Genomic DNA, 27,046 nt, shown 5'->3' with positions numbered 1-27,046 from the left:
TTCACTACTCGGCGCCTCAGCTCCCTCATCTGTAAAACGGGGATGGAGACCGTGAGCCCCACGTGGGACGACCCGATTCCCCCGTGTCTACCCCGGCGCTTAGAACGGTGCTCGGCACCTGGTAAGCGCTTAACCGACACCAACGTTATTATTCTCTGGGCCTCGGTTCCCTCATCTGCAAAACGGGGACGAAGGCCGCCAGCCCACGCGGGACAGGGATTTGCTTGCACTCGCCCTAGCGCTTAGGACGGCGCTTTGCACACAGTAAACGCTTAAGCAACGCCATGATTATTATTTGCGCCATGCCCACTCCAGTGCCTGACACATTCCAGGGGCTTCGTCCACACCCCAATCCTTCGTATTGATAAGGATGACGACGATGTTGGTATTTGTTAAGCGCTTACCACGTGCCGAGCACCGTTCTAAGCGCCGGGGGAGACACGGGGCATTCGGGTCGTCCCACGTGGGGCTGACCGTCTTAATCCCCGTTTTGCAGATGAGGTAACCGAGGCACCGAGAAGTGAAGTGACTCGCCCAGACTCAGCCGACAAGTGGCCGGGCCGGGATCCGAACCCACGACCTCTGACTCCAAAGCCCGTGCTCTTTCCACTGAGCCGCGCTGCTCCTCTAAGAAGGCCGGGTGAGGGGCCGAGCTGGAGGGAGGGACGGGGTCGGCCTCGGGGGGGTCCCGCTGACTTGACCCGGCGGGGGACGGCGACCGGCCGGCCGGCGGCGGGGGGATCCCGAACCGCCCGCTGTCCCTGCCGCGAGGGAGCCTGGGAAACCCATCTGAGGCGGGGGACCGGCTGGGTCGGTCCCATCCGAGGTCCCCGTCCGGCCGCCGGAGAGCCTGAGACCCAGATCCGAGGCGGGGGACCGGCCGGGTCGGTCCCTTCCGACGCCAGCGGGCCCCAGGGGTACGAGGGACCCCCTCGCCCCTCCGCCGGTCAGTCCGCCCCCCCGAAAGGACCGCCCCCCCCCCGAATCCCACCGCCATCCCCAGCCCCTCCGTCCAGACCCAGGGTAGCGTCGTTCGCCCCGGGGGGCGCGGGGGAGTCCGCCGCGGCCGAAGAAAAGGGCCGGGACCCCGGAGAAAGCAAGAGTCCGTTTTTATTGGTGGCCTCGGTCTGCCCGGCCCCGCCGTCGCGGCTCCGGGGTGGGCCGGGGGCCGGCCGCGGCGGAGCGCCCCCCGCCCCCGCCCGGGCAGAGGCGGCGAGGGGGCCGCGCTCGGCCCTTCCCTCCCCCGCGGCCGGAGCGGGCCCTGTCGTCCCGGGGGCGGGCCGGGGCTCCGGAGGGCTCGGATGGGGCGGGGGGGGGGGGGTCCCCAGGGCCCCCACGCCGTGCCCCCCCCGCCTCCCGGGAGCCCCTCGTCGGGTGGGGGACCACCCCCCTCCGGCCCCGGGCCGGGCCCGGGCCCTCTCCCGGCGGGGCCGGGCCGGCGGCGCCCGGCCGCCCGCCTCCCTCCGCCGGCCCGGGCCGGCGGATCCCGGAGCCGGGAGGTCACCGCGTCCAGCCCCCCGCTCCGTGGCCAACGGGGGGGGGGGGGGTCCCAGCTAGGGTTAGGTGGGGTGTGGGGGAGGGTCCCCCGTGGGGGAGGGTCGGGGGGAGGGGCGTGGGGAGGGCGAGCGGGTGGTGGTGCAGCTCAGCGGTGGAGGGGTCCGGCCCGCCCGCTCGGCCTAGCGTGTCCGGCCCCGGGCCGCGCCGGGGGGCTCCCGGCGGGCGAGGCCCGGGAGGGCGCGTTCCCGAGGGGCGCCCGCCCCGACCGGGACCGGACCCCACCCCTCTCTCTCTCTCTCCCCGTTCCCGGGGCGGGACCCCCAACCCGAGCCCCCGTTTCGGCTCCCCCGTCCCCGCGACGTCCACCTCGGGTCCAGCGGGCTGCCCTCCGACCCTCCCCGCCGTCTCTCTCTCTCTCTCTGGCCCCGTCGAGCCCTCCGCGGCGAGGGCCGGGCGCGCGGGTCCGCCCGCCCTCCCTCCCGCCTCACGGGTCCGGGGTCGGGGGGGCGACCGCTGGGCTCCGGGGGTCCGCGCCTGGGTCCCCTAGGCCGCGGGGGCTTCGCCCAGCCGGATGGCCCCGAAGAAGGTGGTGTGCCGGCTCATGTTGATGGAGATGTCGGCGTGGACCATCTTGACGGCGATCTTCTGCCGGGCCCTCAGCAGGCAGACGCCCGCCGTGTAGCACGTGTTGAAGTTGGTCTTGCCCGTCTCGATGCTCCGGGTGCACTGGAGGAAAGGTTTCTCGTCCACCACCACCTCGTAGCTGGCAAAGTCCGTGAAGTTGATGTAGTAGACCTGGGCGGGGGGCGGGACGGGACCGGGGGGGTGGGGGTGGGGGGGGGGGGGACAGGTTGGCGGGAGCGGGGAGACCCCCCCGCCCCGCCCCGGGCTCCGAGACCCCGGGCCGACGGGCTGCCTTAAAAGCCCGGCCCGGGGGCGGGGGGGGGGGGGGCGTCCGTCCGCCGGCGGGTCGGGGCCGGCCCCGGGAGCGAGGAGGGGACGCCCCTCCCCTCCCACCCCCGCCGGAGCGCCCCGAATTGCCCCGGCGCCCCGGCGGGGGGCTCCGCGTCGGCCGGGGACCCCGTCGGCCGATCGACGGTATTTACGGGGCGCTCGGCGGGCGCCGAGCACCGGACCGCGCGCTTGGGGGGGGGCGTCGGCGGCGTCCGCTGAGCGCTTCACGGCGGGCAGGGCCCGGGGCCACGCGCTTGGGGGAGTGATCCGTCGGTGCCTCGTCGCGGGCGGGAACGCGTCCGTCTGTTGTTCTTCTGTCCTCTCCCGAGGGCTTAGGACAGTGCTCTGCACACGGTAAGCGCCCGACGGATACGACTGAATGGATCGACGGTATTCACGGAGCGCTCACCGGGGGCGGAGCACCGGAATGAACGCGCGGGAGAGGAACCGTGATGATTTACGGTACTCGTTAAGTGCTTCCCCTGTGCCAAGCACTGTCCTAAGCGCCGGGCTAGACAGAAGGCCGTCAGGTTGTCCCCCCCGGGGCTCCCAGTCTTCACCCCCCCCCCCCCCCCTTTCCCGGACGAGGGAACCGAGGCCCAGAGAAGCCAAGTCACCGGCCCCGGGTCACCCGGCGGACACTCGGCGGAGCCGGGATCGGAACCCAGGTCCTTCGGACCCGCGGGCCCGGGCTCCGCCCGCTGAGCCACGCTGCTCCTCTGCTAGGCCATCCGTCGGCCAACCGTCTTTACTGAGCGCCTACCGGGGGGCGGAGCCCCGGACGGAACACTTGGGAGAGCAATCAGTGGTATTTCGGGAGTGCTCACGGTGTGGAGGGCACCGATTGGGCGCTCGGGAGAGCGGTCGGAAAATCCCTGCCGTTTATTGAGTGCTTTAGAGCGCCGGACTGAACACTCGGGGGAGGACGACGTAACCGAGACGCAGTCGGTTGACAGACTTCCTCCCCGCGACAAACCTACGTCGCTACTGGGCCCCACGGTGCTTACTGATAATATTAACGTCGGTATTTCTTAACCGCTTACTAGGGGCCATGCACTGTTCTGAGCCCTGGGGGAGACACAAGGGAAACAGGTGGCCCCACCTGGGGCTCACAGTCTTCACCCCCATTTGACAGACGAGGGAACTGAGGCCCGGAGAAGTCAAGCGACTGGCCCGAGGTCACACAGCCGACAGGCGGCGGAGCCGGGATTCGAACCCAGGACCTCTGACTCCCGGGCCCTTGCCACGGAGCCGCGCCGCTTCTCGGTACTTATTGGAATATTCTCATATTCTGCCATTTTCCTCCTCCGGTATCTGTTTTAACGTCCCCTCCCTCCATCCCGGCAGCCAATCCTGCAGAGGAGCAGCGTGGCTACGGCCCGGGCCCGCGAGTCGCAAGGTCCCGGGTTCCGATCCCGGCCCCGCCACGTGCCTGCCGCGCCGCCTCGGGCCGGTCGCTTCGCTTCTCCGGGCCTCGGTCCCCTCATCTGCAAAACGGGGACGGAGACCGCGAGCCCCACGCGGGTCGGGGACCGGGTCGGACCCGATGGGCTCGTCTCCGCCCCAGCGCCTCCGTACGGTGTCTGGCACGCGGCGAGCGCTCGGCCAATACCATTTTTTTTAAAAAAAAAAAAGACCGCCACAACAACCGAGCGGCTCCTCTTCCTCGCGGTGCCACGGGGACCCCAACATCCCCACGGCCCCCCTCGGCGAAGCCCCCGTAAGAGTAACTGCGGTATTAAGCGCTTACTACGTGCCAGGCACCCTTCCGGGCGCTGGATCGAAGCTCATCGGGTCGGACGCCGTCCCCGTCCCCCGTGGGGCCGGCCGTCTCCATCCCCGTTTTCCAGATGAGGGAACCGAGGCCCGGACACCGGAAGCGACCCGCCCCAGCTCACCCGGCGGCCACGGGGCGGGGCCGGCATTAGAACCCACGACCTTCCGACTCACTCATTCGCTCGCTCGTACCGACCGAGCGCTTGCTGCGTGCGGAGCACTGTCCTAAGCGCTCGGGAGAGGACAACAATAGTCAGACACGTTCCCTGCCCACGAGGACCGCCCAGGCCGGGGGGGGGGGGGGGCGGTCTCTCCGCCGGGCCGGGCCCGTTCCGTCCGGCCGGGCGGTCGAGGGGGGTCTCCCGGGACCGGGGGGCTCGGCTCTGACGGCGGGCGGGGGGGGCGTCGAGGGTCGGACGGTCTCCCCTCCCCATCGTCCCCCCGCTCCCGGCCCCGAGGCCGGTGGTTCGCGCGGCGCGTGGGTGGTCTTCGGGCCTCCCCGGGCTCCCGCCCCTCCCTCCCGCCCTCTCGGGGGTCCCGGGCTGGGGGCGCGGGGGCCGGGCGGGCTGCGTTGCGGACAGAGGAAGGGGGGTTGGCCTGTAACCGTACTCACTTCTACCTGACTATAGATGAAATAGGCACCTTCCACCAGCACCTCCAATTCCCCGCTTCGGGGGTGCAGTTTGAACACCTTGGGGTTCAGGGTGACCCGGGCCCAGTCATTGAGGACACCTCCTGAAAGATCTCGGTGTGAGAGAAGGGCAGTCACTCAGTACGGGTCAGAATACGGGCCGGACGGCCCCCTCCCCTCCGCCCGCCCCCGCCCGGGAGGCTCGGGGGGTGTTGGGGTCCCCTGCGGGGGTCACGTGGGGGACGGAGAGCGCCGGGCGTGTGTGTGCGAGGAGGCCGGAGGCCGCGTTCCTGGGTGCCGAGGGCCGCCCCGAGGCCTCCGGGGAGGCCCGGGCCTTCCGGGACACGGAGGGCGGCGACCGGAGCCCGCTCGGGGGCGGGTGTGAGGCCGGCACCCGGGGGGAGGGGGGGTGGGATCCCGATCCGGGGGCCGCGGGGGAGAGTCCCGGACCCCGACTCTTACCATTCTTGACTTGAATGGCCGCCCCTTGCCCCTGGAGATGCACCACAGCCGGCTGCAAAGCAGAGACGGGCGAGAGCCGTGGTTTCCGGGGAGGGCCCTGCTTGGTCCGGGGCCGGGCGTCCCCCCCACTCCCGACCCGCCGGCTGGACGCCGGGAAGTCCCGCCTGGGTGTCCCCCGCGCCCCCGGCCCCCCGCCGCGCATCCCGGCCTCCTCCCCCGCCGCCTCGTCCCTCACGCGACCAACCTGGGCTTCTCGGGCTCCGGCCTTATCGGCGGCCCCTGTGGGACACGACTTGGGTTACGGCGGGGGCGGGGGGCGGGCCCGGGCCGTGCCCTCCCCCCGTCCCCGCCGCCGGGACCCCCGAGAGGGGCCGAGCCGGTGCCCCCGGGCTTCCCCCTCTGCCTGGTCGGGCCTGAGGGAAGCCCGTGCCAATCCTCCCCATCCCGCGGGGGACCGCCGCTCTCTCCGAGATCTCCTCACCGCTCCTCTCTGGCAGAGGGACCCGGATTGGGGGTGGGGCGGGGGACAGGAAAGGACCGGATCCATCGGGGGTGGGGGGGGGGGGGGGGGGGCGGGACGGGAGGTACACGGGCCTCGGGGGACTCACCTGAGGGTCCCTGCAGCCCCGGGGGTCCCTGCGGGCCGGGCGGGCCCGGGGGCCCGGGGGGCCCCATGACGGTGGTCCCTGGGATCCCGGGAATCCCGGGAATCCCGGGGGGCCCCTGGGGGCCGGGGGGGCCGGGGGGGCCGGGGGGTCCGCTGGGCCCGGGGGGGCCGGCCTTCTTTCCTGAAACGCAAGAGCCTCGTTGGCCGCCACGGGTGGGCGGGGCGGGGCGGGCGGGCCGGAGGAGACCCCGCGGGGCGATCGCGGGGTGGGGGGCGGGGAGGTGGTCGCGGCCCGGGAAGGGGACACGGCCCCACGGGGGGAGCTTCAGCAGGCGAGGGGAGAACGGCCCGGGGCGGGGAGCTCGGGTCAGCCGGGGGGTGCGGCCCAGTAGAGGGGGTCGAGACCCGGCGGGGGTATCACGGCCAGAGGGGAGAATCACCGTCCAGGACGGAGAGCCCGGTCCAGCCGGGGGAGCGCGGCCTTTCCCTTCACCGGCCCGGGCCTCCGACCCCAGGGGGGCCCGGGTGCGGTTCGCCTCAACCCCCTCCCCAGGGACCCGCCCTTGACCGGGCCCTCAGAGGGGGTCACGCCGTCGGCAGGCGTCGCCCGGGACGGCTCCGCTCCGGGGGACGCCCCACTCGTCCCCTCCCCGACCTCCTCCGGCCCCCCACCCCCGGGGGACGCTCCGGTCCGCTCAGAGCTACGGGAGAGGGGGAAAACGAGCGAGAGATGCAGAGAGAGGGGAGGAGAGAGAGACGGACACGAGAGAGAAGGAGCTAAAGAGAGGAGAAGAGACAGAATCAGAGGTGAGCCGAGATGCGGAGAGACTGTGAGAGGCAGAGAGAGAGAAGGAGCTAAAGAGAAGAAAGAGAATCAGCCGTGAGCAGAGATGCAGAGAGATAGCGAGAGGCAGATAAGAGGGAGACGGGAGAGAGAGAAGGAGCAGAAGAAAAGGGAAGAGACAGAATCAGGTGAGCAGAGACCCAAAGACAGAGGCAGGGGAGAGGGAGAGGGAACTAATGAGGAGAAGAGACAGAATCAGAGGAGAGCAGAGATGCAGAGAGATAACGAGCGGCAGAGACAGGCAGAGAAGAGGGAGACGGGGGAGAGAAGGAGGTAAAGAGAGGAGAAGAGACAGAATCAGAGGTGAGCAGAGATGCGGAGAGATAGTGAGCGGCAAAGACAGGCAGGGAAGGGGGAGATGGGGGAGAGAAGGAGCTCAAGAGAGAAGAGACAGAATCGGAAGTGAACAGAGAGTGAGAGGAAGAGACGGGGAGAGAGAGAAGGAGCTAAAGAGAAGGGAAGAGACAGAAGCAGAGGTGAGCACAGATGAACAGAGACAGTGAGAGGCAGAGACAGGCAGAGAAGAGGGAGACGGGAGAAAGAAGGAGCTAACGAGAGAAGAGACAGAATCAGAAGTGAGCAGAGATGCAGAGAGAGACAGAGACAGGAAGAGAAGAGGGAGACAGGGGAGAGAGAGAGAAGGAGCTAAAGAGAAGGGAAGAGACAGAAACAGGGGTGAGCAGAGATGCAGAGAGATAATGAGAGGCAGAGACAGGCAAGAAGAGGGTGACGGGGGGCAGAAGGAGCTAAAAAGAGAAGAGACAGAAGCAGAGGTGAGCAGAGATGCAGAGAGAGAATGAGAGGCAGAGACAGGCAGGGAAGAGGGACATGGGAGAGAGAGAAGGAGCTAAAGAGAGAAGAAAGAGACAGAAGCAGAGGACAGCAGAGATGCAGTGAGATAGTGAGCGGCAGAGGCAGGCAGAGACAGGAGAGAGAGAAAGCTAAAGAGGAGGGAAGAGACAGAACTGGAGGTGAGCAGAGATGCAAAGAGACAGTGAGTGGCAGAGACAGGCAGAGGGAGACAGGGGAGAGAGAGAAGGAGCTAAAGAGAGGAGAAGAGGGAGCCACTAAGAGGTGAAAAGAGAGAGACACAGAGATGTGGAGAGACCAAGCACAGAGACAGAGCGAGAGAGACAAGGAAGTAGAGAGAGGAGAAGAGGGAGGCAATAAGAGGTGAACAGAGAGACACAGAGACAAGGGAAGACAGGCACAGAGACACAGAGAGAGAGAGAGAGAGAGAGAGAAGGAACTAGAGAGGCACTAAGAGGTGAACAGAGAGAGACAGAGATGTGGAGAGACCAAGCACAGAGACACAGGGAGAGAGAGAAAGAACTAAAAAGAGGAGAAGAGGGACCCGCTAAGAGATGGCTGGAGAGACACAGAGGCATGGGGAGACAGACACAGAGACAGAGGGAGAGAGAGAGGAACAAAAGAGATGAGAAGAGGGAGCCACTAACAGGAGAACAGAGACAGACACAGAGATGTGGGTTGAGAGGACTTGGAGACAGAGGGAGAGAGACGGGGGAGAGAGAGAAGGAGCCGAAGAGAGGAAAAGAGACAGAATCAGAGCTGAGCAAAGACTCAGAGACAAAGGGAGACAGGGAAGAAGGAACTAATGAGAAGACAGAATCAGAGGTGAGCAGAGATGCAGAGCGACAGCGAGCGGTAGAGAAAGGCAGAGAAGAGGGAGACGGGGGAGAGAGAGACAGAAGGATCTAAAGAGAGAAGACAGAATCAGAAGTGAGCAGAGATGCAGAGAGACGGTGAGAGGCAGAGACGGGGGGGTGAAGAGGGTGACAGGGGAGAGAGAAGGAGCTAAAGAGAGAAGAAAGAGACAGAAGCAGAGGTGAGCAGAGATACAGAGAGATATTGAGAGGCACAGACAGGCAGGGAAGAGGGAGATGGGAGAGAGAGAAGGAACTAAAGAGAGAAGAGACGGAAGCAGAGGAGAGCAGAGAGGCGGTGAGATAGCGAGTGGCGGAGACAGGCCAGAGAGAGACAGGGGAGAGAGAGAGAAGGAGCTAAAGAGAAGGGAAGAGACAGAACTGGAGGTGAGCAGAGAAGCAGAGAGACGGTGAGAGGCAGAGACAGGCAGAGAAGAGGGAGACAGGGGAGAAAGAGAAGGAGCTAAAGAGAGAAGAAAGAGACAGAAGCAGAGGTGAGCAGAGATACAGAGAGATAGTGGGAAGCAGAGACAGGCAGAGATGCAGGGAGACGGAGAGAGGCAGAGAGGAGAAGAGACAAGCACTAAGAGGTGCAGAGAGACACCCAGAGATGCAGGGAGGCGGGCTCAGAGACGGGGGGGAGAGAGAGCGAGACAGGGAGGATCAGGCAGAGACAGAGGGAGAGAGAGAGAGAGAGAGAGAGATGCAGGGGGAGACGGAAAGGTGACGACGGCAATCCGTAACGGTGATTGAGGCCGAGCCAGGGAGAGACAGGGGTGGAGAGAGAGGCGCGGAGAGACGTAGAGACGGAGACTCGGGGCGGTGACAGAGGCCCCCGTTCTCATCTCGTCTCTGGGGGTCTGGTGGCCCCCAGACCTCTGCTGGGGCCCGGGCGGGATCCCCGGGCTCGAGGGCTCGAAGGCTTTGCGGCCTCCATCAGCCTCTGGCTGCGTCTCCGGATCAGGCTCTGTCTCTGGGTCAGGGCCTTGTCTCTGGGCTGGGCCTCGTCTCTGGCCGGGGCAGGCAGACAGCGAGGAAGCCCTGCTATCTTCACTCACCCTTTTTCTTGTTCTTCACGGGGCCTACAAAGCAAGGAGAAAGGAGGTTCAGGCCCGGGAGTGAACTAATAATAATAATAATAATAATAATAGTCATCGTGCTATTCGTTAAGCGCTTAGTACGTGCCAGGCCCTGAACTAAGCGCCGGGGTAGATACGAGGTGATGGGGTGCGATGCGGTCCCCGCTCTTGGGGCTCACAGTCTCCATCCCCATTTCACAGATGAGGCAACGGAGGGACAGAGAAGTGCCGCGACTCGCCCAAGGTCGCCCAGCAGACCAGTGGCGGAGGCGGGGTTACAGCCAATCCGCCGGGTGACCCTGGGGGAGTCACTTGGCTTCTCTTAGCGAAGCGGCATGATCTAGCGGAAAAGAGCATGGGGCTGGGAGGCAGACGGTCCCGGGTTCTAGTCCCGCCACTCGTCTGCCGGGGGACCTCGGGGGAGTCACTTCTCCTGGAGAAGCAGCGCAGCCCAGCAGAGAGAGGCGGGCCCGGGAGGAAGGCCGGGCGACGGACCCAGGTCCGGGCCGGAGAAGGGAGAGGCTGGAGGCGGGGAGGGCAGAGAGGAGGCTGACGGAGAAATCCGGGTGGGATGTGGCAAAGCAGCGTGGCTCAGCGGCGAGAGCCCGGGCTTGGGAGTCGGAGGACGTGGGTTCTAATCCCGGCCCCGCCACTTATCCGCCGTGGGACCTTGGGCAAGCCGCTTCACTTCTCTGGGCCTCGGTGACCTCATCTGTCAAACGGGGATGAGGACCGTGAGCCCCGCGGGGGACGCCCCGATCACCCTGTATCGACCCCGGCGCTTAGAACGGTGCTTGGCACGTAGTAAGCGCTTAACGGATACCATAATCGTCATCGTTATTCCCGGCGAGGTGGTGGATTAGATGGAGATGAAGGGGTGGGTTTTGGAGATCCCTGGGCAAAGCATCTGACGAGATCGGGTGACAGACCCGAACCGGGGGGTTGAAGGAGCAAAGTCAGGGATCAGGCCAAGATTACGGGCTCGTGAGCCAGGGAGGATGGTGGTGGTGCCGTCTACGGTGACGGGAAAGTCACGGGGAGGACGGGGTCTCGGGGGGGAAGATGAGCAGTTCCGTGACGGTTTGAGGTGTCGGGCTCAGCCAAGCGGAGAGGTCCCAAAGGAAGGAGGAGACGCGAGACGGCGGAGAAGGCGAGACACCGGGGCTGGAGATTTGGGAATCGCCCGCATCGAGGTGGGAGTCGAAGCCGTGGGAGCGAGGGATTTCTCCGAGGGAGTCGGGGGAGACGGAGAGGAGACGGGGATCCGGGACCGAGCCCCGGGGGACCCCCGCGGTCCAGGGGCGGGAGGCCGAGGCGGAGCCCGCCCGGGAGACGGAGGAGGGGCGGCCGGAGGGATGAGGGCTTTCACGCAGTAAGCGCCCAATAAGTAGGACCGAACCAAGGGACGGATGGAAGAGGGGAAGCGGGGGAGGCGGGCCGAGGGCCGCGGGGGCCGGTCGGCGGGGCGGAGGGCGGCCCGGAGGCCGAGGGGGAGCGGGCCGGGAGGACGGCGGGGCCGGCCGGGAGGACGGCGGCGGCGACCTCCGAGGGGGCGCCTCCCACGGAGCCGGGGGGACGGAAGCCAGATGGGAAGGGGTCGAGGAGAGGATCGGAGGAGATGAAGAACGGATGAAAACCCGATCACCTCGTTATCCACCCCGGCGCTTAGAACAGCGCCGCACAGTAAGCGCTCTGCAAATACCGCAAAAAAAACGACCGAAACCTTTCCCCCTCAGCTCAAAGATGTCCCTCACCGCCTTCCCCGGCCTCCAACCCGAAGGCCGGGACGCTGGGTTAATGAGCAGTAACACTCAGGGCATTTGGTAAACGCTTCCTACGTGCCAAGCTAATCAGGTTGTCCCGCGTGGGGCTCGCCCGCTTTATCCCCATTTTCCAGAGGAGGTCACCGAGGCCCAGGGCAGCCGAGTGACCGGCCCCAGGTCACCCGGCCGGGGCGGGGCGGAGCCGGGATTAGAACCCGGGTCTCCCGGCCCCCGGGCCCTGGCCACCGGGACGCCCCCTCGGCCGCGGACGAAGCCCCCGGAAACTCGCCGAGGGTAGGGTTAATTCGGAACTCTATTTTTAAACCCATCCCCTCTCATTCCTCAGGATGAAGTCATGCTTGATGGGAGCCATCTGCTTCCCGGCGGGGGTGTCCTGGACGCCCCGGCTCCCCGCCCGCTCTCCCGCTGGTCCGGCCTGCTGGGGGGGGGGGGGGGGGGGAGGAGCCGAGGGTCTGACTCTTCCTCCGCCCCACTCCTTCGTTCCAGACTATTTACTGAGCGCTTACCGTGTGCGGAGCCCTGGGCCTAGCGCTTGGGAGAGGACGCCGCACCGACAGAGGTCCGCCGCCCGCGACCGGCTTACGGCCCGGACGCCTGGGGTCCCCCGGCTTGCCCCCTCCCACCGCCCGCGGGATGGAGGGGAACCCGGGCCCCCCCCCGGAGGGTTTGAGGATGGGAAAAGTCGCTCGTTCAAGTCCATCCTATTTATTGAGCGCTTACTGGGTGCGGAGAAAGATCATCCGTTCATTCAGTCCCATTTACCGAGCGCTTACGGTGTGCGGAGCACTGTACGGAACGCCTGGGAGGGGGCGATACGCTAAGCAGACGCGTTTATGGTGTAGTGGGTGAAACCCCGGCCGGGGAGTCAGAAGGTCGTGGGTTCTAATCCCGACTCTGCCCCTTGTCTGCTGGGTGACCCTGGGCAAGTCACTTCACCTCTCGGGGCCTCAGTCTCCTCATCTGTAAATTGAGGATGGAGACCGTGAGCCCCATGGGGGACAGGGACTGTGCCCAACCCAATTAGCTTGGATCCACCCCAGCGCTTAGTACAGTGCCCGGCCCGCAGTCAACGCTTAAGAAATACCGTAATTATCATCATTAGTGGTCCCTACCCCAGCCTTGTGTCCCCCGGGGGTGATTCTGCGGACCGTCAGCTCCTTGTGGGCAGGGATTGTCTCTGTTAATTGTTGTAATAATAATAACAACAACGTTGGTATCTGTTAAGCGCTCACCATGTGCGGAGCGCCGTTCTAAGCGCCGGGGGAGAGACAGGGTCATCGGGTCGTCCCACGTGAGGCTCACAGTCTTCATCCCCATTTGACAGATGAGGGAACCGAGGCACCGAGAAGTTAAGTGACTCACCCACGGTCGCACAACCGACAAGTGGCAAAGCTGGAATTCGAACCCATGACCTCTGACTCCCAAGCCAGGGCTCTTTCCACTAAGCCACGCTGCTGCGCTAGTGTTGTCCTCTCCCGGCGCTTAGTACAGTGCTCCGCTCCCAGTAACGCTCAATAAATACGATTAAACGAATGACTTGGGGAGACGCAGAAGCGGCACGGTCTCGTGGGTAGAGCCCGGGCCCGCGAGTCAGAGGAGATGGGTTCTAATTCTGGCTCCGCCACTTGTCTGCTTAGTGTGTTGTACTTTCCTCTCCCAAGGGCTGAGTATACTGCTCAGCATATGGTAATAATAATAATAATAATAATACTGATTCATTCAATAGTATTTACTGAGCACTTACTATGCGCAGAGCACTGGACTAAGCGCTTGGAACGGACAAATCGGTAACAGAGAGAGACGGTCCCGGCCCTTCGACGGGCTCACGGTCTAACCGGGGGGAGACGGACGGACGAGGACGACGGCGGTAAGCAGAATCGAGGGGATGAACGTCTCGTCGGAACAAGGGCAAATAAATAGAATCGGGGCGATGTCCGTCTCGTTACCAAAATAGATAGGGTGACAGATGAGGGAACTGAGGCCCGGAGAAGCGAAGGGACCCCCGGCCCCGGTCCGGACCTCCTTCTACGGAAACGTTCGGTCCGCGCCCATCGAGACCCTCCGGCGGGGGCCCGTCCACCTCGGCGGCCGGCGGGAAGCGGCGGCCGCGGGGGTTCGAAGGCGTCGGCGGGGCGGGCCCCCCTCCTCCCCGCCCTCCTCCTCGGGCCCGAGCCGCTCGCCGCCCCTCCGTCGACCCCCGGCCCGGCCTCCCCCTCCAAATCCGCTGCTCTCCCCGCCTCGGAAGCTCTCCCCTAGTGACACCTCCTCCAAGAGGCCTTCCCTCTATTTCCCCTCTCTGCTCTCTCCCCTCCGCTTCGGCTGGGCCTTTTCCTTCATTCAGCCGCGTTTACTGAGCGCTTCCTGGGGACGGAGCAGCGTACTGAGCGCCTGGGAGAGGACGTTTCAACAGCAGACGGACACGTTCCTGCCCACGCTGAGCTCGCAGTCTGGAGGGGGAGAACAGGCGTTAATATAGACAAATTTCATCTACATATATACAGGTAAAAGCGATAAAAGCGAACACGCTTTTATTCCACTCTTTCCTCTCTCCCTAACATTCATTCTGTCGTACTTATTGAACGCTTCCTGTGTGCCCGGCACCGTACTGAGCGATCCCTACTCGACTCTGCCGTCTGTTCCCCCCCTAGTTAAAAGGTCAGCTCCTTGTGGGTAGGTTACGGGTCTAACCGATTCCGTTGTATTTCACTCTCCCACGCGCTTAAAAATAATAATAATAATAATAATAACGTTGGTATCTGTTAAGCGCTTACTATGTGCCGAGCACTGTTCTAAGCGCTGAGGTAGATCCAGGGTCATCAGGTCGTCCCACGGGAGGCTCCCGGTCTTCATCCCCATTTTCCAGATGAGGGGGGCTGAGGCCCGGAGAAGCGAAGTGACTCGCCCACGGTCACCCGGCTGACGAGGGGCAGAGCCGGGATTCGAACCCGTGACCTCTGACTCCCAAGCCCGGGCTCTTTCCACTGAACCACGCTGCCTCTCTACTACAGCGCTCTGCACACGGTAAGCGCTCAGTGAGGAGCATTCACTGATCGAGTGATTGATTAGGAGGCACAGGAGTGGGGGGACGGTCCGGGCCGGGTCACTGGGGGGGGGGAGAGTCGGGGATGGGGCAGCGTGGCTCAGTGGAAAGAGCCCGGGCTGGGGAGTCGGAGGTCGTGAGTTCGAATCCCGGCTCCGCCACCCGTCAGCTGGGTGACCGTGGGCGAATCACCTCACTTCTCCGGGCCTCAGTGACCTCATCTGTCAAATGGGGATGAAGACTGGGAGCCCCGCGTGGGACAACCTGATTACACTGTATCCCCCCCCCCCAGCGCTCAGAACAGTGCTCCGCACACAGTAAGCGCTTAACGAATACCAACGTTATTATTATTAGGGAGAGGGGAGAGCCAGGGGCTCGGGATGGTCTGCGTTGAGTCACTGGGGGAGAGTGAGGGACTAACCGAGCCATCGGTCGTCGTTATTGAACTTCTTACTGCGTGCAGAGCACTGTATTAAGCTCTTGGGAGAGTCTAACATCACAGAATCGGTAGACACGTGCCCTGCCCACAACGAGCCGACAGTCTAGAGGGAGAGAGAGGCTTTAATGGGAATAAATAAATCGAGGACAGGTGCGAAAGTGTTAGGGGGTGTCAGGAGAGGTGAATAAAAGAAGCGAATCGACGTGACGCAGGAGTGGGAGGAGAGCTAATAATAACGTCGGTATCTGTTAAGCGCTTCCTAGGTGCAGAGCACCGCTCTAAGCGCCGGGGGGGATACGGGGTCATCGGGTGGCCCCACGGCAGGCTCCCGGTCTTCATCCCCGTTTTACAGAAGAGGTCACCGAGGCCCAGAGAAGCGAAGCGACTCGCCCGGAGCCACCCAGCTGACAGGCGGCAGAGCCGGGAGACGAACCCATGACCCCCGGCTCCCAAGCCCGGGCTCTCGCCGCTGAGCCGCGCTGCTTCCCTGAGGTAAGGGGGGCTCAGTCAGGGAGGGCCTCCTGGAGGAGGGGGCCTTCAATAAGGCTTCGAAGGGGGAGAGAGCGGGGGTCTGGGGGACGTGAGGAGGCAGGGCGGGCCGGGGGCCAGGTGCGGGCCGGGGGTCGGCGGCAAGACGGACGAGACGGAGGGACCCAGCAGGCGGGCGCGAGAGGAGCGGAGCGCGCGGGCCGGGCCCGAGGAGGAGGAGATCGGGGAGGGCGGGGAGGAGGGGGCCGCCCCGCCGACGCCTCCGGACCCCTCGGCCGCCGCTTCCCGCCGGACGCCGGGGCGGCCGGGCCCCCGCCGGAGGAGCGGGGAGAGGCGGACCCGACGTCTCCGCAGAAAAACGAGGCGGGCGGCGGGGGGAGGCCCGCGCCGGGGCGGGGAGACGGGGGGAGGCAGGTGAGCAGTGAGGCCGAGGCAAGTAATCCAACGGTCGGATTAACGTGGGAGCCGTTCGGATGGAGAGGAAAGGGTGGATTCTGGCCACGCTGCGAAAGTCCAACCGACGGGATTCGGTGATGGATCGAATGAGAGAAATGAGTCCAGGAGAAGGCCGAGGTCAGGGGCCCGTGAGCCGGGAAGGACGGCGGTGCCGTCTACGGGGACGGGAAAGTCGGGGGGAGGTCGGCGTTTGGGGGGGAGGGGGAGGAGGAGGAGCTCGGTTTCGGCCGTGGGAAGTCGGAGGTGACGGTGGGACGGCCAAGTAGAGACGTCTAGAAGGCGGGAGGAGATGCGAGACGGCGGAGAGGGAGAGAGAGCGGGGCCGGAGGTGGGGATTTGGGAATCGTCCCCGTGGAGGTGGGAGTCGAAGGCTTGGGAGCCGAGGGGTCCTCCGAGGGAGCGCGGGGAGACGGAGGAGAGGAGGGGGCCCGGGAGCGAGCCCCGGGGGACCCCCGGGGGCGGGAGGCCGGGGAGGAGCCCGCCCGGGACGCGGAGGAGGGGCGGCCCGAGGGACGGGAGGAGAGGCGGGAGAGGACGGCGTCGGCCGGACCGGGGCGGAAGCCGGATTGAAACGGGGGTCAAGGAGAGAATCGGGGGAGAGGAAGCGGAGGCAGCGGGCGTAGACGACTCCCTCCGGGAATCGGGAGAGGAAGGGTCGGAGGGAGACGGGGCCGTCGCCGGAGGGAGGCGAGGGCCGGACGGAGGAGGGATTTTTTAGGAGGGGGGAGACGCGAGCGGGTCCGGGAGCCGCGGGGAAGGAGCCGTCGGGCGGCCGGGAGTCGGAGATGGCCGAGGGGGAGGACGGGGGGGGCGGGAGGGGGCGACCGGTCCGACGAGGTGAGAGGGGATGGGGTCGGATTCGCGGGAGGCGGGAGCTCTCCGCAACGGATTCCCGCCGGGAAGGACGGGAGAGTTGAAGAAAGGGCAGGACGGGGAAGGAGCGGGGAGGAGCGCAGGAGATCTTAGGGAGATGACGCCCGGCGCTGTCCGTTTTCTCCGTAAAGAAGGTGGCCGGCCCATCGGGGGCGAGGGACGGGGGAGGCCGGGGCTGGGGGGGCCGAGGGGATCTGAGGAGGGGGGTCCAACATCTGGAACGACCGGCGAGGGCGAAATCGGTCTGCCGGGCGGAGGGGAGGGCAGAATTAAAGCCCGCGCCGAGGACAAACCTCAGGCGGACGAGCGCGGCCCGATACCCGGACGGAGAGGAAAGGGCCGGGGGGGGCGGCCCGTGCCGGGTCGCCGAGGGACGGTCGGGGTAATAATAGCGAGAATAATAACAATGACGACGTCGCTATCCGTTAAGCGCTCACTACGTGCCGAGCACCGTTCTGGGCGCCGGGGGAGACACGGGGTCATCGGGCCGTCCCACGTGGGGCTCACGGTCTTCATCCCCATTTTACAGATGAGGTCACCGAGGCCCCGAGAAGCGAAGCGACTCGCCCCCCCCCCCCCCCCCCGGGGTCACACAGCTGACGAGTGACAGCGCCGGCATTCGAACTCATGACCTCCGACCCCAAAGCCCACGCTCTTTCCACTGAGCCGCGCCGCGGATAGTAACTGCGGGATTTGTTCAGCGCTCACCAGGTGCCAAGCGCCGTTTCAAACCCCGGGGGTAAAAAAAAACGCATCGGTCAGGCGGGACCCGGTCCCACAGAGGGCTCTGCAGAGAGCAAGCGCTCGGCAAGTACCGGGGATCGACCCATCACGGGCAGGGAACGCGTCTACCCGTTCGGTCGGACGGGCCTCTCCCCGGCGCTCAGTCCAGTGCCCCGCACCCAGTCGGCGCTCAGTAAAGACCCCCGACGGACCGACCCACCGATGAGGCGCCGGCCCCAGGCCGCCGCGGGGAGCCGCGGAGATGCAGCCTCAGCCTAGCGGGTAGGACCCGGGGCCCCAGAAGGCCCCGGGTTCTAATCCCGCCTCCGGGGTGGCCTCGGGCCGTTGGCTTCCCTCCCCCGCCCCTCGGTTGCCTCACCCGGAGAGTGGGGCGGGAGACGGTGAGGCGGTCCCCGTGTCCGACCCCGACTGACCTCTGTCTGCCCCAGCGTTTAGAACGGCGCTGGGCACCGAGTGAGCGCTTATCGAACAGCACCGCTGTCAGTATCGGAGACGAGAGGAGGCAGCCCGCTTCCTGGCGCGGGCCCGCTGGGGGCAGGGCTCGGTTGCCTCTGGACGGCAGGTCGGAGCCCACGGCCAACTCTCCTTCATTCAGTAGTATTTACTGAGCGCTTACTGGGTGCAGAGCACCGTACCGAGCGCTTGGAACGGATGGAGACCGTCCCTGCCCACTGACGGGCTTACGGTCTAATCGGCCACACGCTGGCCGGGAAAGCAGAGCTGGGGCGTGGGGGGGGGGTGTGTCGACGTTCGGACGGTCATCGAGCGCTTACTATGTGCACAGCGCTGGACCGGGCCTCCGGGGGAACGTAATTCGGCGGAGCCGCTAGACGCGTTTCGCCCTCACAGGCAATCGACGGTATTTACCGGGCGCTCCCCGTGCGCCGAGCACTGCGCTGCAACGCTTGGGTGAGCCCGATTCAACGGAGCTGGCGGTCTCTGTCGTCCATCCGTCTGGGGGACGTACCGAGCGCTCCCCGTGCGCCGAGCACTGCGCTGCACCCTTGGGAGAGCCCGATTCACCGGAACTGGCGGCCTCCATCATCCGTCGATCCGTCTGGGGGACGTACCGAGCGCTCCCCGCGTGCCGTCCGTTTAGCGTCGCACTGTCCTCCCCCAAGCGCTTAGTACGGCGCTCTGCGCACAGGAAGCGCTCCACAGATACGACTGAATGAATGAATGACCTCAGGCCTGTTATTTCGCTTCTCTGGGCCTCAGTGACCTCATCTGGAAAATGGGGGTGAAGACCGTGAGCCCCCCCGTGGGACAACCCGATGCCCCCCGTCTCTCCCCCGGCGCTCAGAACAGTGCCTGGCACAGAGTGAGTGCTTAACAAACACCGATATTATTATCATTATTATTATTAACAATAATGCATTGGCGCGGCTCAGTGGGAAGAGGCCGGGCTCTGGAGTCGGAGGTCACGAGTTCGAATCCCAGCTCTGTCACTTGTCAGCTGTGCCTGTGGGCGAGTCACTTAACTTCTCTGTACCTCAGTTCCCTCATCTGTAAAATGGGGATTAAGACCGTGTGGGACATCCCGATTCCCCTGTGTCTCCCCCAGCGCTTAGAACGGTGCTCGGCACATAGTAAGCGCTTAACAGATACCGACGTTATTCCGAACACGGAATAATCATCATCATCATCACAACAAATGCCGTTAAAAAACCGATCCAACCAGCGACGAGCTCCTCCCACGCTCTGCTGGTGGGTTTCTCGACCCGGGACTGACCGTGGGGGGGGTGTTCATTCCATTCCATCGTATTTATTGAGCGCTTCCTGTGCGCAGAGCGCTGTGCTAAACGCTTGGGAGAGGTCGATACAGCGGTAAACGGACACGGGCCCGGCCCGGGCGAGCTGAGGGTCTAGAGTTGGTGCGCGTGAGTGCGTCTGGGCCCCCGGGGGGACAGTCCTGGGTGCGGGGGCGCTCCCCAAATTGGCAGACGCCCCTGGGAGGCGGCGGGGTTTAGTACAGGAGAGCCCGGGCTTGGGAGTCAGAGGTCGTGGGTTCTAATCCCGCCTCCGCCGCTCGCCCGCTGGGTGACCCGGGGCCGGTCGCTTCTCCGGGCCTCAGTTCCCTCATCCGTATAACGGGGACGAAGACCGTGAGCCCCACGGGGGACAACGTGATGACCCCGTAGCTCCCCGGGCGCTTAGAACAGTGCTCGGCACATGACAGGCGCTGAACGAATACTATTAGGGAAGCAGCGCGGCTCGGTGGAAAGAGCCCGGGCTTGGGAGTCAGAGGTCAAGGGTTCGAACCCCGGCTCTGCCACTCGTCAGCCGGGTGACTGTGGGCGAGTCGCTTCGCTTCTCGGGGCCTCAGTGACCTCGTCTGGAAAATGGGGATGAAGACGTGGGACGACCCGATTCCCCTGTGTCTCCCCCGGCGCTTAGAACGGTGCTCTGCACAGAGTAAGCGCTCAACAAATACCCACATTATTAGTAACTATTACTATTATTACTACTCTCATGACGATTATTAGCCCCAATAAGGAGCCGACTCGACGGGCGTAAGGCCGGGGTGTCACCGCGAGGGGGCACAGTGCTCCTTAAAACCCACCTCGTTCATTCGCTCAATGGTATTTATTGAGCGCTCGCGCTGTGCAGAGCGCTGGACTAAGCGCTTGGAACGGACGGTTCGGCAACAGCTAGAGACCAGCCCGGTCCAATGACGGGCTCGAGCCTCCGGCCCTGACCTCCGGCCCCGCCTACGGCAAAGAGCCCCGGCCTGGGAGGCAGAGGTCGCGGGTTCCGATCCCGCCCCCGCCGCCCGCCTGCTGGGTGACCTCGGGCGAGGCGGTGGGCGGAGTTCGGGCCTGGCAGTCGGAGGACCCGGTTCCGCCCTTTGCCCGCCGGGGCGACCTTGGGCAAGTCGCTTAAGAGGCAGGAGCGGGGCTCACAAGGAAGAGGCCGGGCCCGGGTTCTAATCCCGGCCCCGCCCCCGTCCGCTGTGCGACCCCGGGCGAGCCGCTTCGCTCCCCCGGGGCCTCAGTCCCCTCCTCCGTCCGACGGGGACGGAGACCGCGAGCCCCACGGGGGGACGGGGACGGTGTCTCTCGTTCAGCGGTATTTACTGAGCGCTGACCGCCTGCAGGGCACCGTACTGAGCGCTCGGGGAGTACCACTCGGCAACGGAGAGAGACGATCCCCGCCCCCACGGGGTTCACGGTCCAGAAGCGGGGAAGACGGGCATCGAAACAAGCGTCCAGACTGATCACCCTGTACCCGCTCCAGCGTTTAGTACAGTGCCGGGCACACGGTGAGCCCTCGACGGATACCGGTTTTAAAAAAATAAGCATCAGCCGGCGCCAGCGGCCCGTCACCCGGCTCCGGAACGCGGGTCGGCCCCTCGCCCGGGCCCGGGACCGGACGCTTTACGAGTCCGTCGGTGGTACCTACTGAGCGCCTCCTGGGTGCGGGGCCCCGGACCGAGCGCCCGGGAGGGGAGAACGTGAGAGAAGGACCGCTACGTCCCCCGCCCACGACGAGCTCACGGTCCACAGGGGAGGACGGACCTTGAAATAAACGCCGGATACGTGGGTAGGCGCCCGTCCCTCCGTGACGACGGCGTTCCTCAAGCGCTCGCCGGGCGCCGTCCCGAGCGCCGGGGGAGATACGGGGCCATCGGCTCCCAGGCTTCGTCCCCGTTTCCCGGATGAGGGAACCGAGGCCCGGAGAAGGGAAGCGACCGGCCCGAGGTCACCCGGCAGGCAGGGGGATTAGAACCCAGGACCTCCGGGCTCTGTCGACGAGGACCGCCGATCCATCCGTCGCCCGATAAGGGCGGGTGGATTTACTAAGCCCCGGAGGCGATGCAGGGCGGTCGGGTTGGACCCCGTCTTGGACTCCCCCGGGGCTCCCATTTAACCGAGGAGGAAACCGAGGCTCGGCCAGGTAGACGACTCACCCGGGGTCACGCGGACGGAGCCGGGTTCCGCCGCCACGGCCCGGGCACCGTTCACGGGGGGGGGGAGGGCGGAGACGTCGTCTCACTCGGACACGCCCGCGCCCCGGAGACACGCCGTCTCCCAGAGACGCGCCGTATTCCGATCCATCGGCTGATCGACCCGTCGTATTTACTGAGCGCTTGCCCTGTGCCGGGCACTGCGCTAAAGCCCCTGGGAGGGGACAACGCGACGACGTACGAGAGCCGCCGTACCCCAGAAATACACTGTCAGAGACGCACCGTAGCCGAGAGACACGCTGTACCCCGGAGACACACCGTAGCCGAGAGACACCCTGCACCCCCGGAGGCGCCGCGCCCCGGAAACGCACCGTACCCGAGGGAGACGCCGTACGCCGGAGACGCGCTCCGCGGAGAGACGCCGTACCCCAGAGATACCTTCTGTCTTAGAGACACGCTATGGAGAGGCACGCCGTCCCCCCGAGACACGCCGTCCCCCAGAAATACACCGTACCGGAGACACACGCCGTTCCGGAGAGACACGCACCTACCCCAGGACCGTACCCCGGAGACACCGCATCCGAGAGACACCGTTTCCGAGAGACACCCTGGACCCCGGAGACCCCGTACCTCGGAAATACGCTCTATCCGAGAGCTGAGAGACACGACGGTACCCCCAAAGACACGCCGTATTCGATTCAATAGTATGTACTGAGCGCTTCCCGTGTGCCGAGCGCTGTACTAAGCGCTTGGGAGAGGACACTGTAACAATAAACAGACACACTCCCTGTCCACAACAAGCTAACACCGTAACCAAGAGAGACAGGGTATCCCAGAGACACTGTACCCGAGACACGGGAGCCCGGAGACACGGTACCCCGGAGACACACTGTAACCCGGAGACCCGGTATCCCGGAGACCCGGTATCCCGGAGACACACTGTATCCCAGAGACACACTATTTCCCAGAGACACCGTACCCCAGAGACGCGGTATATCAGCGACACACTGTATCCCAGAGACATGGTACCCCAGAGACACACTGCATCCGGAGACACGGTATCCCAGAGACACCGTACCCCAGAGACACGCTATCCCAGAGACACACTGTATCCCAGAGACACGGTATCCCAGAGACACCACATCCCAGAGACACCGTACCCCAGAGATACGGTATATCGGAGACACATATCCCAGAGACACTATATCCCAGAGACACGGTACCCCAGAGACACACTATATCCCAGAGACACGGTACCCCAGAGACACGGTATCCCAGAGACACGGTATCCCAGAGACACGGTATTCCAGAGACACGGTATTCCAGAGACACACTGTATCCCGGAGACACTATATCCCAAAGTCATGCTACCCCAGAGACACAATGTATCCCAGAGACACTGTATCCCGGAGACACTGTATCCCGGAGACACGGTATCCCGGAGACACGGTATATCAGAGACACACTGTATCCCAGAGACACACTGTATCCCAGAGACACACTGTATCCCAGACACACACTATATCCCAGAGACACACTATATCCCAGAGACACGGTATATCAGAGACACACTGTATCCCAGAGACACACTGTATTCCAGAGACACCTTACCCCAGAGACACGGTATATCAGAGACACCGTATCCCAGAGACACCATATCCCAGAGACAAGGTACCCCGGAGACACACCGCATCCCAGAGACACACCGGGCCCCAGAGACACACCGTATCCCCGAGATCCGGTCCACCCTCCCGGCCGAGGGGCGCTAATTCCCAGCAGCCGCCTGGAAGCCCCGACCGTCGTCTCGCACCCGGGGTGGGCTCAGACAGCCTCTCAACTCCCAGCTGCGGAGGGCTCTCAGACGGGGGCTCGGCAACGGTATCTACTGAGCGCCCATCCTCCGCGGCGAGGCTCCGGGAGACGCCGGCGAGACCTTCCGGAGACGCGCCGTCTCCCGGAGACACCTCGGTGACCCGGAGACACGCCACGCCGCAGCGTGCGTCAGACGGTGGGGTTTACTTGGGCGCGTACCGCGTGGGGAGCGAGAACGGCGTACTGAGCGCTCGGGAGAGGACAATCCGGCAGAGTCGGTAGCCGTGTTCCCCGCCCGCGCGTATCCCACAGAGAAACGGCCCGGCCCGGCCCGGCCCGGAGAGACACCGCGGGCCCGAGACGCAGCGGCGTACCCCGGGGACGCCGTGTTGCAGAGAGACGCCTCTCGCGGCCGACGCATCTCAGAGACGCGGGCCGGCGCGGAGACGCCACGTCCCGGAGAGACCCCTCGCCCGGCCGACGGACCCCAGAGGGACGGCACGCGGGGGCCGCGTATCCCAGAGACACGAGGCGGCGGAGAGACGCTAGGTCCCGGAGAGACACCTCAGCCGGCCGACCCGTCCCAGAGACACACGGTACCCCGGAGACACCACGTCCCCCAGAGACATCTCCTCCGGGCAACGGAGGCCAGAGACACAGACGGCAGAGAGACACCCCTCCCCCGACCGACCCATCCCAGAGACACACGATACCTCAGAGACGCCACATTTTAGAGAGACATCTCACCCGGGCCATATATCCCAGAGACACAGAGGGCAGAGACACATCTCACCCGGCCGACCCATCCCAGAGACACACGGTACCCCGGAGACGCCACGTCCCAGAGAGACACCTCACAGTGGCCATACATGCCAGAGACACTGGCGGCAGAGAGACACCACGTCCCGCAGAGAGACCTCACCCGGCCGGCCTATCCCAGAGACACGCAGGACCCCGGAGACACCGCGGCCCGGAGAGACATCTCCCCCGGGCGACAGATCCCAGAGACAGAGACGGCAGAGACACCGCGTCCCAGAGAGACGCCGCACCCGGGCCACGCATCCCAGAGACGCAGACGGCAGGGAGGCACCACGTCCCGCAGAGACGCCTCGCCCGGCCGACCCGTCCCAGAGACACGCAGCACCCCGGAGACACCGCGGCCCGGAGAGACATCTCCCCCGGGCGACAGATCCCGGAGACACAGATGGCAGAGACACGTCACGCCCCGGAGAGACACCTCCTCCGGGCAATGGATCCCAGAGACGCAGACGGCAGAGAGACACCACGTCCCACAGAGACACCTCGCCCGGCCGACCTAATGCAGAGACACACAGTACCACGTCCCAGAGAGACATCTCCCCCAGGCCATATATATCCCGGAGACAGAGATGGCAGAGAGACACCACGCCCCACAGAGACACCTCCTCCGGGCAATGGATCCCAGAGACAGAGCGGGAGAGAGACACCACGTCCCACAGAGACATCTCCTCCGGGCTTTACATCCCAGAGACACAGATGGCAGAGACACCGCATCCCAGGGAGACACCGCACTCGGGCCACACATCCCAGAGACGCAGACGGCAGAGAGACCGCGTCCCAGAGAGACGCCGCACCCGGGCGACGCATCCCAGAGACGCAGCCGGCAGGGAGACACCACGTCCCGCAGAGACGCCTCGCCCGGCCGACCTAGCCCAGAGACACGCAGCACCCCGGAGACACCACGGCCCGGAGAGACATCTCCCCCGGGCGACAGATCCCGGAGACACAGATGGCAGAGAGACACGACGCCCCGGAGAGACACCTCCTCCGGGCCACAGATCCCAGAGACAGAGACGGCAGAGACACCGCGTCCCAGAGAGACGCCGCACCCGGGCCACGCATCCCAGAGACGCAGACGGCAGGGAGACACCACGTGCCGCAGAGACGCCTCGCCCGGCCGACCCGTCCCAGAGACCCGCAGCACCCCGGAGACACCGCGTCGTAGAGGGACATCTCCCCCGGGCGACAGATCCCGGAGACACAGATGGCAGGGAGACACCACCTCCCGGAGAGACGCCTCACCCGGCCGACCCTTCCCAGAGACGCACGGTCCCTCGGGGACGCTACATCTTGGAGAGACAGCCCACACGGGCGATACACCGCGGAGACCCCGACGGCAGAGAGACACCACATCCCAGAGAGACGGCCGACGGATCCCGGAGACCCTCCCCTTCCCGGCACCCCAGAGACCCCGTGCCCCGGCCAGACGTGGAGCCTCTGAATCCGTCTCTCCCGGGACCGGCGGTCGGGAACGGGCCCCGGGGGGTCCGGGGTGGGGGAACGGGGATTTGGGGGGGGGGGGGGGGGTCTTCCCGGCTCCCCCGGACGTCGGGCGGAGGTCAGACTCACCGTCCGCTCCCTCGCTGTTTTTACTCCTCTTATTGCGGCGGGCCGGCTCGCTCCTCCCCTCCGTCGGCCACGTCGTTAAGGGGGGCATCACGTTTCGGGGGGCCAGCTGCGAGGGCAAAGAAGAGGAAACTGAGGCACGGGGTTCGAGAGAAGAAGAACCGTGGTACAGGGTAAGCGCCGGCTACGTGCCGAGCACCGTTCTAGGCGCTGGGGGCAAGCCGCTTAATAATGATGATGTTGGTATTTGTTAAGCGCTTCCCATGTGCCCAACGCTGTTCTAAGCGCTGGGGGAGATACAGGGCGATCAGGTCGGCCCACGTGGGGCTCACCGTCTTCGTCTTCATCGGACGGATGAGGTCACTGGGGCCCAGAGGAAGGGAAGTGACTTGCCCAAGGTCACACAGCGGACAAGTGGCAGAGCCGGGATTAGAACCCGTGACCTCTGCCCCCCAAGCCCGGGCTCACTTCCCTGTGCCTCAGTGACCTCGTCGGTCAAATGAGGATCGAGCCTGTGAGCCCCACGTGGGACCACCCGATGACCTTACATCTCCCCGGGCGCTCGGAGCAGTGCTTGGCCCGTAGTAAGCGCTTAACAAAGACCATCGTTATTATTATTACAGGGTCATCGGGTGGTCCCGCGTGGGGCTCGCGGTCTTCAGCCCGTTTTACAGGTGAGGGAACTGAGGCACAGGGAAGACAGGCGGCTGGCCCGAGGTCACACGGCAGACGAGCGGCGGAGCCGGGATTGGAACCCACGTCCCCTGACTCCCACGCCCGGGCTCTACCCGCCGCGCCGCTTCCTAAAAGTAGTTTCTAGTTCCCCTCACCCTGTCAGCCGGGCAGCCCGCCGGATCTACCCGATCTGTTGCCCGACTGTCCATTCCAAGCGCTTAGGACAGTGCTCTGCGCAGAGTAAGCGCTCAATAAATACTATTGAATGAATGATCACAATGATCGAAATAACTGTGTTCTTTCATTCACTCAGTCGTATTTATTGAGCGCTTCCTGTGTGCAGAGCACCGTCCCCAACGCTTGGGAGAGGACAACGCAACACCAAAGAGACACATTCCCTCCCCACAATTCTTTGGTGGGCACTTAATGCGAGCCGGGCACCGTTCTAAGCGCCGAGGGAGGCGATGATAACGACGACGACGACGGTATACGTTAAGCGCTTACTACGTGCCAAGCGCTGTCCTGAGCGCTGGGGTGGGCCCAGGCAAACCAGGTCGGACTCGGTCCCCGTCCCGCGTGGGGCTCGCCGTCTCCGTCCCCGTTTTCCGGAGGGGGAGACCGAGGCCCAGAGGAGCGAAGCGACCTCCCCGAGGCCACCCAGGAGACGCGCGGCGGGGCCGCGATCAGAACCCGGGTCCTTCCGGCTCCCGGGGTCCACCCGCGCCGACGGTCCGCTCCGCGCCGGACCGTGAGAGACGCCCCCCCCCCCCCCCCGACCCCGGGGTCCGGGGCAGACGATCCGGGTTCCGGTAGCGGCTGAAATGGAGGTAATTCTTTCAAGATGGACAACGGCCTCTCCGCTCCGTTGGCGTTTCCAAGGAGACGCATTATGGAAGGGGAAAATTCCTTCCCGTTGCTTATGTTCTGC

General features: G+C 65.1%; 1 protein-coding gene across 5 annotated transcripts; it reads right to left on the bottom strand.

The window, feature by feature from the left end:
- Window positions 1–1,582: 1,582 nt before the first annotated feature.
- Window positions 1,583–26,656, bottom strand: EDA (ectodysplasin A). 5 transcript variants are annotated; one of them, XM_039912400.1, is made up of 8 exons: window positions 26,623–26,656; window positions 25,447–25,552; window positions 9,494–9,517; window positions 5,929–6,108; window positions 5,565–5,599; window positions 5,321–5,372; window positions 4,841–4,971; window positions 1,583–2,260 (listed from the first exon to the last, which is right to left on the bottom strand). In XM_039912400.1, exons 2-8 carry the CDS (start codon window positions 25,532–25,534, stop codon window positions 1,982–1,984), a joined length of 789 nt encoding a protein of 262 aa, XP_039768334.1. In that variant the 5' UTR covers window positions 25,535–25,552; window positions 26,623–26,656; the 3' UTR covers window positions 1,583–1,981. The 5 variants fall into 5 exon arrangements, with proteins under 5 accessions (XP_039768334.1, XP_039768336.1, XP_039768335.1 ...); XM_039912402.1 differs by lacking the exon at window positions 26,623–26,656 and having other exon boundaries at window positions 4,841–4,962; window positions 25,447–25,671; XM_039912401.1 differs by lacking the exon at window positions 26,623–26,656 and having other exon boundaries at window positions 4,847–4,971; window positions 25,447–25,670.
- Between the last annotated feature and the right edge of the window lie 390 nt (window positions 26,657–27,046).

This window comes from Ornithorhynchus anatinus, chromosome 6 (assembly GCF_004115215.2).
Source record: "Ornithorhynchus anatinus isolate Pmale09 chromosome 6, mOrnAna1.pri.v4, whole genome shotgun sequence".
NCBI classification, from domain to species: domain Eukaryota; kingdom Metazoa; phylum Chordata; class Mammalia; order Monotremata; family Ornithorhynchidae; genus Ornithorhynchus; species Ornithorhynchus anatinus.
Note: the sequence above shows the minus strand (reverse complement) of the source record. Positions and strands in the feature narration are given on the sequence as shown.